At 36.9% G+C, this 12,393-nt stretch overlaps 1 protein-coding gene across 4 annotated transcripts in view; it reads left to right on the top strand.

Annotated features, from left to right (window-relative positions):
* The window catches only part of NEBL (nebulette), a gene marked incomplete at its 5' end in the record, with an annotated part of 406,620 nt that overhangs the window by 357,754 nt on the left and 36,473 nt on the right, over positions 1-12,393 (top strand). For 2 of the 4 annotated variants that reach the window (XM_084619776.1, XM_084619777.1), the window contains 2 exons: positions 7,671-7,842; positions 11,831-11,923. In XM_084619776.1, the coding sequence (XP_084475902.1) occupies positions 7,671-7,842; positions 11,831-11,923 (265 nt within the window). Of the gene's footprint in view, positions 1-689; positions 783-1,181; positions 1,276-3,846; positions 3,939-6,522; positions 6,628-7,670; positions 7,843-11,830; positions 11,924-12,393 lie in introns of all 4 variants that reach the window. The other 2 variants (XM_084619775.1, XM_084619778.1) reach the window with 2 other exon arrangements.

Raw genomic sequence — 12,393 nt, 5'->3', positions numbered from 1 at the left:
GGCCCCACCCAGCCGTTAATGCTGCAAAGGTGGGCTGGAGCAATTCCTTCAGTAATTTGGGTTGGCTGTCCCCAAGCATCCAGCCCATCACCCTGTTATACTGATATAGTATGCAACACCAAATACTACATTACATAGAAATGTAAGAGCAGGTAGGCAATTTTCATTTATTTTTGGAAAATTTATATTTTCCTGTGACGACTTTTTTTCTTCATCACATCTCATCTAACTTTGATTTGTGTAGTTAAGATTCTGATGCAGGCCATTGGGTGCTATCCTAACCAGCTAAGACAGACTAGGGCGGGATACGCTGGTTATTGTAGGGGATTCTGTCACTTCCACCACCCTCAAGATGGCGCACCCCATGGAAAGCAGCCTTTAAATTAGCCAATGCCATGGGGTTCATCTTTCACACTGGACTTGGCCAAACAGCCCAGGGCTGCCACATGAGCCCTGTGCTGGGTTCCGTAAGATCTGATCCCACCCATGTGGACCAGGAATCCGAATGATTACTGTTTAGAAAAATAATAAATATGATTATTCTTTAAAATTTTGTAGTTCCAATCTGTAATATGGCTATGTAAGGTCTAATTGTGCATTACCCATAGGAGAAGGATTACAAAATGTTTGTTGGGCTTTTCTAGGTCTCCTTTAAGTTAGTAACTATTTTTTAAATATCCATTGTTCAGATAAAATACAAAGAAGAAATGAAGCATGCCACAGCAATTTCGGATCCCCCAGAAATAAGGAGAGTTAAGGAAAACCAGAAGAATATTAGCAATGTGCGACCCTTATTCATTACTTTCATTATACTGTATTTTCTCTGTTTTATTGAATGTCTTGGTTCTAAGTGAATAAATCCATGATGTTTGCATTAATTCTACTTTGTCAAAAAGACTATTTAACGATTTAACTATATAATCTTCTCTCAGTGTTGAGCTTTGATTAACGTTAATGGGAATTACCTACTCATATCAAAATAACATTATACACTTGATATGTGAATTTGAGAATTTGCAAAAGGATCAGGATTAAGTACCATTTGGATAGAAGTGTATGTTCATTGATTAATGATATTTTCTAGTAAATTGCTTTACATTATTCTTTAATTTCTATTAACAGAGCACAATACTTTTGTTACTTGGAGCTCTCTGTATAATTTCTAATACCCTGTTTACCAGGTTCAGTACAAAGAGCAGCGTTGCAAAGCTACACCGGTGACTGTCACCCCTGAGATGGAAAGAGTCAAGAAGAATCAAGAAATTGTCAGCTTGGGAAGTTGCTTTAATTTTTAATTTAATTTAATTTTTTCCCTCACATAATCATCTGATCTATAGATTTCTATAAAACAATTAAGTGTGGACTCCAATTAATCCCTCCTTTGTCCCCCTTCCTTCCCCTCAAAAAGCTGCCCCAAACTGGTATCCAATGACAAAAAAGACCACCTCAAAATTCTACTGCTGGGCAGAAAGATGCGTAAAGCAGGGCATTTAGTTAGCATACTTCACCATCCTCACATTCCTGAAGCACTGTTTTCATCCTTTCTGATCTGCCTTCAAAAACAAGCTGGCCACCCTGCTCAGCTGGACTCCCAAAGGGAGTGTGACATAATGGAGCTGCTCATGCAGTGGGATTCCCACCCAGAGATTTTGAGGGTTAGAGCCAACTAAATCAAAGGTGACTGCAGCAAAGGCAATGAGGAAATGTGAGTGTGTTTGGCTCCAATTTCCCTCAATTTATACCTTTAGCCAAAGTATCCATCCTCACCTTCTAGAAGTTAGCTGATTTCATAGATTCATAGATTTTAAGACCAGAAGGGACTGTTTTGATCCTCTGGTCTGACCTCCTGCATAACACAAGACAAAGAACCTCACACAGGTATTTCTGCATCAAGCCCATAACTTCTCTTTGATCTAGGGCATATCTTTTAGTCAGGCAACCAGTCTTCAGTTAAAGATTTCAAGTGACAGAAAATCCACCACATCCATATATAAATTGTTGTTATATATATGGTTAGTAGCTCTCTCTGTTAAAAATCTGTGCCTTATTTCTAGTCTGAATGTATCTAGCTTCATCTTCATCTAGCTTTAGATCTTCTTATACTTTTTTCTACTAGATTAAAGAGCTGTCTGTTATCAGAAATATCTTCCCTGTGTGTAGGTACTTGCAGCCTATGATCAAGTCACTTTTAACCTTTTCTTGGATAAACTAAATAGATTTATCTTCTTTAGTCTCTTGCTATTATTTTTTGATTTCCAGACCTCTAATCATTCTTGTAGCACTTTTCTGAACCCTTTTCAGGTTTTCAACATCCTTTTTGAAGTGTGATCACCAGATATAGTATTCCAGTAATGGTTTTACTAATGCTGTATACAGAAGTAAACTGCCTTCCTAATCCAACTTGATTTCCCCCTACTTATATATCTAAGGATCAATGCCATTTCATTATGGCATTGCTCTAGGTGCTCATGTTCAGCTGGTTATCTATCATGACCCCTATGTCATTTTTAGAATACCTGCTTTCCAATTTACAGCTCCCCCATCTGGAACACTCTTTGTTCCTAGATGTATGACCATGTATTTGGTTGTGTTAAAATGAACATTATTCAAATTAGATCTTACCAAATGATCCAGGTCAGTCTGTACAACTGACTTGTCCACATCATTGTTCACCATTCCACCATTTTGTATGTAATATGCAGATTTAATCAGTAATGATTTTATATTTTCTTCCAGATCTTTGGTAATAAAAGTATTGAACAGCTTTGGGCCAAGAACAGGTTCCCTAAGGACCACAGTAGAAACATCCCCATTGGATGATGAATCCCCATTTACAATTATTTTTTGCGATTTCTCTGTTAATCAGTTTTTAATTCATTTAATATAGGCTACATTGATTTTGTATAGTGCTAATATTTTTTATCAGAATGTCATCTAGGACTAAATCACATACCTTACAGAAGTATAAGTATATTATATCAAAACAGTTACCTTTATCAACCAAATCTGTGATCTCATCAAAAAATAATAAGTTTGTTTGGCAAACCTGTTTTCTATAAATCCATGCTGATTGGCATTAATTATTCTACCAAGTTTTAATTCTTTACTGATTGTGTTGCACATCATCTTCACCATGATTTTGCCCAGGGTTGATATTAGGCTAACTAGCCTATAGTTTCTCAGGTCACCGTTTGCCCCTTTTGCACATTGGTACAACACTGAACATGCATGAGTTTAATGCATTACCTTTAGATGTGTACTTACTTTAATTAAAAAAATGCAACATGCATTTAAATAGACGTGTGATTTTGACAATTGATTTAAATTCTCTGTTCCCTTGTGCTCTCTGTCATACTCCCCTGTGTACTCCATAACCCCTGGATAATCAGCAATGGAAATAGTGAATACAATTTGGAACATGGATGTATCCTTTATGTGATCTATGGGTTCGTTGGTTTGGGTTTTTTTTATACAGTGGGTGCCATTAAAATCTTGACAATTACCACTTGCTCTAATTGAATGTTCTGCAGTATTTGTGGTATGCCCCATTCTAAGTGGAGGGAGTACCATAAATACGGTAAACTTTAGTATGGTAAATGCCAAGTTATTAATTGGTGTACAGAGTGTTTCTGTGTGTATGTACACACAAGTACATAAATAATAAAAATCTATAGGAAGAATTCAAGGTTATTTTTCAAGAATCAAGTTTTATAAGCCTTAATAAATTTCAAATGCAGTTTATCCTTTGATTTGTTTCCCGGATGATCTTTTAAATCATGTTTTAATGTAATGTAACATCATTTTATTGAAATTGTATATACCATTTTTATTATGTGAAATAATAGGTTCACTATAAAGGGCAGCCTGCCAAAGCTACTTCTGTGAGTGTCACTCCTGAGATGGAGAGAGTCAAGAAGAATCAAGACAATATCAGCTCGGCAAGTTGTTTGAATCTTTTTGCTGTTTATTTTCATAACAATGGTATGCTTTTCAATTTAGATTTGATGTGATAAATGCATCCCATTGCATCATTCGTTTGAAGGTGAATTCTTAATCTTTGAAAATATATACTGCACGTACCACCAGGGGCAACAAAATTACCCATGCTTCCCATAATTACTATTACACAAAACGTAAGTGGATATCTGGGGCAGTGCTATACAAGGAGAAAGTTGTCCTATGTCAATCTGAATTCTGTTTGAGTAATCTTAGTCTCTTGTTACCAAGCTTCAGAAGTAAACTTAGTCATAGAATCTCAAGGTTAGAAGGGACCTCAGGAGGTCATCTAGTCCAACCCCCTGCTCAAAGCAGGACCAGTCCCCAATTTTTGCCTTAGATCCCTAAATGGCCCCCACAAGGATTGAACTCACAATCCTGGGTTTAGCAGGCCAGTGCTCAGACCACTGAGCTATCCGTTCCCCAAGGGTAAAGGAAAAAAAGAATGAGAATTCTAAACTCAGTGCAAGTTCAGCTTTTTGTGATTCAAACCATGGAAACTTGAACATGGGTTTCTGTTCCATGTTGCATTGTGTTGTGCTTTGTCCATATCAGAGATGACTGGTCCAAAAGGGATCCTATTGCCTTAATATCAATGAGTAAGGCTGTATATTTGTCTTGAATTTCATGATTCATTATGTTCAAGTTTTTTTGTTTCTGTTTTTAACTGGCCATTAACTTTTTTATCATTATGAAGTTTTCTAAGTGTTTGAGAGAACAGATGAATGAGTAAACATTTGAATAAACTTTAGATGAGGCTATTAGAGAGCAGGGAATTAGCCAAAGTGGCATAGAGACAGAAACAACCAGTCAGGCAACATGCAGGGAACAAGGCAACAAGCACCAGAACACAAGGGGTGAAATCCTGGCCCCAGAGACACCAGTGGCAGAACTCTAATTAACTTCACGGATGTCAGGATTTCATCTAGAGCAGGTATTGGACAAGAGGTGATAGTAAAGAACATCCTAAAACTTAGATAGTGTTTATCGGAGAAAGAGTAAAGGAGGTTGGGTCTGTCAGAGAGACTACGTAAGAGGCAAAGGAACAATAACTGTTGATCCAAGTGTCCACAAGATGCCCTTAAAATGTAAGAACAAATGTAATTTAGATACCTGGTTCTGAGATATTTAATTTCTTTATCACAAAAATGTACTCGTGAGTTTTAATTATTTTTATCATTATTCCTGCAAACTAAGATCTTTTTTACAAAGACTTCCCCAAAATTGCCTTGTTAAATGCTCGGCCATACTAATGAGCAGTGGCTCAGAGATGTAATGAAATGCACTGGCAGTAATTATATGATGCAAGATAAATATGTTGGTATCAAGAAAGACAGTTACACTTCAAATTTTTATTGTATACTGTTAAAGCACATTTATTTAAAACAACCATGGCGTAATAAATCTTTAGAGACTATGCTGTAGTTTATACTGTGGATTGCTCAAGGATTATTAAACAGACATAAAATACTAAATTCATTCATCTGCTGAATAGTTGGGCTTATATTTTATTATCCTCTCAGTATAAAAGCATATTATAATAGATTTGTACACATGCTTTGAGAGGAGATACCTTTGAGTGTAAGTGCATGGATATATCTAACATGATATATATTTGCGTGCAATCTGCATGTTATGGTTCAGAAATGAAGACTAAGATGAGTGTGTCCATTAGTGAAAGTACTCCAGTCTACTGGAATGACACAGAAGTCTATGCTAATTGACTCCCTCTTTCCAACTAGAAACAGTTACATTTGCTGTATTAAAAACTTGACAATTGCTATTTGCAAGTAATTAATGTTACTGTGGTATCCCTGGCATTCAGTATGCTATGTATATAGAATACCACAGCAATATTAATTAGGCACAAGGTAACATTGTAGATAGTAATGGTGACTGATGCACACGCAACACATAGGGCATAAATGCTCATTCTCTAAATGTACCAAGATGATCCTCAGATGTGTTGCAGCCATTTTGCACCTGCACTTCTGGCAAAGTCTGGGCATAGAACTGGCATATGCAGCCCCGAGAGGATCTCCTGAATATAAGGGGATCAATTCTCTGGTTCTTACACCATGCTCTATCTCTGCTGGAGGAAAGATATAGGAATTATCTCGGGAAGATCTGGTAGTTCAGTCTCCATATTCAGTTCTGAGCACAAACGCTAATACTTTTAAGAGAGCCAGTTATGATGGTATTTTTTGTAATGTTCACTTTGTCTAGTAAGAAGTTAGTCATGACCTATTTCACATATGCCACTGAACAGTCAAGAAGTTTGACTTTCAGGCACTACTGACTTTTTGAATGAGTGGCCAATGGAATGAATGTGTCCATTTGCCATTTCAAGTCCCCTGCTCTATCTGCAGGCTAGATTTAAAAAACAAACAAACAACAGCTGTGAAAGAGGAGGGAATGGAAAAAGTATAAAATGATTTGGAAATGCCATTATTGTGAGGATTCATATTTGCTGTGTCTTTCAATGTAAATGAATGCTTCATGTGTACTGTCGTTGCTGTTTTGCAGGTCAAGTACAGCAGTGATCAGAAGCAGATGAAAGGTAGACCTAGTGTGATTCTTGACACACCTGAGCTAAGGCATGTCAGAAAAACACAAAACAACATCTCAATGGTAGGGTACATTCTTCAAATAACTAGACTATACTAAGGAATGACACTTGACTGTACATTGGCGTTTACCCGTCATTAATCTAGGTAACTAATTAAACACTGTACTAAAGTATGGAAACTGTTTTCTCTTATGCCATTCAAGGGAGAGAGGGGTTGCTAACTGCATATGAATGTAATGAATATTGTCAAAATACTAATAAATGGCTTTCTAACAGTTGATTGTCTGGCTTTTAAAAAAAAAAATTCAGGCTGTTCCTCACTGTTTGAGCATCCCACAGTTTGACTGGATTAGGTGACACACACCACTTTGTGCCTGTGCATGTTCCTGGATTGTGTGTGACTTGAGTCTTGAAATTAATTGTGTTGAGTGTGTGTGTGTGTGTATGTGTGTATATACATATTAAAAACATCACTGATTAATAGTCTTTTTAAAAAATAAAATAATGCATAATCGGGGATACTGCCTTTATAACACTTACTCATATCAGTTTTGTTCCAAGGATTGGTATGTAATATTTTTTCTACTCTTCTGTCCCTTTTTGGAAAGCAGGCTGCATAGGAACAGCTTAATTGCCCATAATTTCTATCTTTATACAACCAACTGGTGCTTAACAAGAAAAGTCAGAGGAGGGAGTATATCTTTTATATAAAACTGTGCATGTCAGCAAAATTCCTAATGAATTAAATTACCTTTTAAAAGATGCTTAAGAACTCTGTCCTAATATCACAGGGATGTTTGCATGGTTAGATATATCGGTCAGCATCATTGCATGAAGACGCTCAGGAGCTTGAGTTAATGCATGATGGAAAGAGTAGTGCTGTTTTTTTTTAAATGGTAACAAGTATGTAATGAAAGCATATCAAGGAGATGGACTGGACCACCAGTCAGGTCTTTTCCATCTCTTGTTTCTATGATATTATTATGGTGCAAAAATCAAGGAATAAAATTGCTCATTATGAAATAGTGTTTGCTAATTTTAGCGTAATTCAGATGGGTTAATATCAGTCACTGCTGGGGGTAAAAACATTCCTATTCTTTTCCAGGTGAAATATCATGAAGATTTTGAGAAGACAAAGGGCAGAGGTTTTACACCAGTGGTGGATGATCCTGTGACAGAACGGGTGAGAAAAAACACCCAGGTTGTGAGTGATGCTGCATATAAGGGAGTGCATCCACATATAGTTGAAATGGATAGAAGACCCGGAATAATTGTTGGTAAGTTCTTAAATAATGTTGCTGTCCAGAGATCTGTGTGAAGATAAAAGGCTCTGCTTCTCCTTCTCCTTATAACCAAGAAAAATATCCCCTTTTTTCATTTTACTTGCCTCCCATTGTGATGATGGTGTTAAATATCATTAGCTTACCTTATTAGTCACTATACACTCTTCCTCAATTCATTATTTTGTGAGTTTTTTTTCTTTTAAATTAAAATTAAGGGTCAGAATTGGGGTTTCAGAGAATAATTGTCAGGCAGAATGGGTAATTGTAATCAACCTTATCAGCTTCAAAGTAATGAGAACATTAAGTAATCAAATGTTAAAATGAAAAACTAGATACTAGCTTTACAAAGCCATAAGAAGAGGAAAATTGCAGAGTAATATAAAAGGTATTCTAATCACTACATCTAACTACAAAGAGTAAATTATTATATTTGAGACTTTATCATATTTAATGCAAATAAATAATCCAGTAGAAAACTGCTATTGACAGTCTGCTGTAGGTTAGCCCTGAGAGAATTCAGCTTCACCCTTGGAATGCATGGGGAGGCAGTCATTTGTTTTAAGGTATAAATTCTATTTTTTTATTTAGAAGTAGAACCACCTCTCCTATGAATTCAAATAGTAGTCAATGCTTTCATTCCTAGTCTGCATTTTCCAGTGTGAAACTTGTACTGAAGTATCAGTACAATGGCAGCTTCTAATTAAATCATTAATATTATGCAAAAAGAAAAGGAGTACTTGTCGCACCTTAGAGACTAAAGTGAGCTGTAGCTCACAAAAGCTTATGCTCAAATAAATTGGTTAGTCTCTAAGGTGCCACAAGTACTCCTTTTCTTTTTGCAAATACAGACTAACACGGCTGCTACTCTGAAACCTATTAATATTATGAAGATCTGAAACAGTAAGGTATTTCTAGAAGCTGGGGGGATATGTTCTCATTTGCTACCTAACTTTGTAAGATGCTATAAATAGTCAATGCAGTTTTTCTTTAACTTGAACATTGATGTAACTGGCATCACTGTTCAAGAGAGATCTAGGGCTACAGTGTTCTTCAGTTTGAATAAATGTGTATCCCTCTAACGCAATGGTTCTCCAAGATTTAAATTCTGCAGATCAGTTCATAAGGAAAGGACCCCCTTCATCAATCACCTCCCCTCCCTACCTATAATGTCTTGGGAATGCTGCATAAGAGTGGTACACTTGGTCCTAGCATTTTGCACTGTTCTGACAACATCTCATTCTCTGGCTTGCCAGTAGCTCTTCAGGTAGGCCACAGCTCAAGAACAGCTGCTCTAAAGGATTGTTCAGGTTAAGGCCATAAGTGGTCAGAGAGAAGGAAATGGACACAGTAGCTCTCTGGGCCATAACATTTTGAAGTCTTAAGTTCAGCTGGGCTCTCTGAATTTTCATATCAACTAATATTTGCTCAAACTGAAAAAAGAAAATCTAAATCCTAAAAGTTAGCAAAAATGTAATGAGAAAGGGGAAGAGAACCTTGCTTTATTCATTTTTCTCTTTCTGGTTATCCTATTTTCTCATCTGCTCTGCCTGGCACAAATACAGGCCACAAGAATCCCCAAGGTGTTCATTCTAGAGACTTCTTTACCTAATAACAAGGGTAATTTATGATAGAATTGAATGGAGACTAAGAAGACATGGCCTTCTATCATAGAGAATTTTATAACGGGGAGTGACAGAGCTCTACTCAGTGGAAGATAGCTTTCCAGACTGTGAAGGCCTTGCACATCCTGGTACTAGGGCAACACAACCTAGTCAGAGGAATCATTGACCTGCCATGGAGACCCCAAAGCCAGAACAACCACCTGACTTCCAAATCTAGAAGCAAGGTAGTCAGCTAGGAGTAGAAGAGCTCACACATACGTGTGGTTCAAAACATCTTATTCAGCACACGTTTTAAAACCCAGCCAGTGCTGCATTGTAAGCTTTATTTTTGTTTTGTGTATGTGTAATTCACTTATGCAACCATGAGTATGACAGAAGGGCTCAGTGGCATGTACTCCAGTCACTCATAACTGAGCTCATCTCTCAGAACATAAACTTCCCCGCTTATAAATAACTTATTGTGAAAAAGTTAGCACTTCTGTACGATTTGTCAAGTAGAAGTCCTTTAATAAAAGAAAAAATAAAGAAACATCTTTTTTTTCAAAAAGTGAAAGCAAAAAACAACAATTATTTAACAGAAATAGCCCATGACAAACTTGAGAGCTTTACATTTACTAATATTTCAGTTAATGTCTTTCTCAAGTGACCTGCAATCATATAGACTTGCTTAAACAGAATCAAAGAACTCCTTCTTCAGGGGATGTCCTTGGCACCTGGAAAAGATTGCAGGGTCAAAGAAGATACCAGCCATGACTCTCTTTAAGTTAACCCTAACTGATAAATGTTCATTCAGGTAGGGAGTAACACTTCCTTATTAGAACCTATTTGGTGGGCTCTCTAAGTGTAATCAGTGGGGCCCTAACAACTTTTTCCAGTGCCTGAACAATGCCAAAATTAACAACTCTGCTCTAGAAAATGGAATTTTATGTTACGCATAATAGGACAGTCCAAAACCATTGAAATAAATGGGCTATTTCACAGCCCCAGCCACCAAATTCTGATCTGTCTATGGACTGGTGAAGTAAAGGGGGTCTTTGCAGCTCATATAGGTAAACACCCAACAGCAATATTTTCAGTTGGAAAGAGGCCACAATGAAGCTGAAGTGCCCCAGCTGATGAAGTGAGTTGCAAGGTTCTTGTTCTATATACATTGTTGCAGACTACACAGGAGCACAAAATCAATGTAATAATTAAATGGTTTGTATACTGAAGTCCTTACGTAGTTTTCATGTTTTTTATTTAGAAATGCACAGTAAAGTGTGAAAAATAGGGGACTCACCAATTCACTTCCTCCTTCAAGCCTGTTTGTGCTTTACATAGATGTTCAAATGGTCATTGCTAGGGCTAAATGACCGTACATTGGCTTTCCATTCATCTTGTCTGCAGGAGCTAGTACTATGCTAGAGCGCAAGGCTGTAGCAGATAACACGTAGCGCACACAATGAATCCAGCCCCAGGCTGTGGACCTTGTTTTTTTGGCTGTGCCTGCTCTTGCTGTGACACCAGTTGCAGGGATCTGGCATAAGCAATCCAATAAAACACTTGGGATGCCACATATTTGGGGTCCCCAGGGACTGCTTCACCTACCGACTTATAAATTAGCCTGATTCCACTCCCCAACAGCAACAGGGCCAAATTCATTTAATCTCATCCAGCATATTGGGATCCACTAGATCCTGCAGATGGCTTGTCTAGCAAGAAGACATGAATGAATGAATGTACAATTTGCCTTTTTCTCTGTTATCTGATAGATCCATGTTTTACTTGGTCACACTTAGTATCAAGATTTGATTTTTGAAATGATTAGTAGATTCGATAAGCATGTTACAGCCACAAGCAGTACATTTTACAGATTGGGGTAAGCCTATCGACAGAAGGTTTTATAGATGGTTATATATACATGATTATAAGCAACCTTTTGATCTGTGGAACTCTATAACTATTGAGTAGTCATTTAGTAAAACAGCTTTTAATCATTTTAATCTTCCATACATTGTTTATAAATGAAGTCTTCATATAAAATGTAACCTTTTAATCTGTAGACCTCTATTCTAAGCTATCCAATAAAGGGTGGTGAACTGCAAAGTTTGTAATGATTTCTGTATAGAATTTTGAGGAAAAGCCTTATGGTTAAAATTGTTACTAAATTAATAAGTTGTGGTCCAGCAGTGCTTTGGGATAATATGGGATAAGATGTGGCCTGTGCCCTAAGAAACAAATGCTTTCTTGTCTAGGAATGTCTAGATCTTTCCATTAATGTCTAGATCAAGGCAATCCCTGTCATTTTAAAACTTCTTGTTCTCATGCTTTTATTTCCTTCACTTCTTGTCTGTCTTATCATTTCTTTCTTTTGGGAAAAGACCTCAAAGTCTGGCGCACAGATCCTGGCTCCATCTTCGACATTGATCCTCTGGAAGACAGTATTCAGTCTAGGAGTCTGCATATACTTTCTGGTATTGCTTCTATCTTGAGTTTTCCCCAAATCCGCTTTTTAATGAAGCTGTTGTATCAATTTTTCAGGTCAATATGACAGCCATATGTTGTATTTTTTCATTTTACAACCATTCTACTTTTAAAATGAGTGTATTAAAGGAAATTATAACTATATTCTCACACACCACTAAGAAACAGTGAAGGCATTTATCTTAAACTAGAATTACTGTTTTCAGTTACAGTTAAAACCATAGTAAGTCCAATAGTAGTGAAGTCTCTTGTCCTGATTTCCAGATAACTGGATTTCACTAAAACTTCAAAGATACAGGAGGATTTGATTCATAAAATAAATTTCATGGTCTTGTGCAGTTTTTGTTTATGGGTTACAATGTATTATATTTGCTTGCACCCGTCATTTGTTTATTTACAGAAGCACCTGCAATGCGCTTTATGCTTTCCAAACATTCAAGAAAGGCCAGTCTCTGCTCTT

This window comes from Lepidochelys olivacea (assembly GCF_965140295.1).
Source record: "Lepidochelys olivacea isolate rLepOli2 genome assembly, chromosome: 2".
NCBI lineage: Eukaryota > Metazoa > Chordata > Testudines > Cheloniidae > Lepidochelys > Lepidochelys olivacea.
The sequence above is the reverse complement of the archived record's forward strand: the minus strand, read 5'-3'. Positions and strand labels throughout refer to the sequence as shown.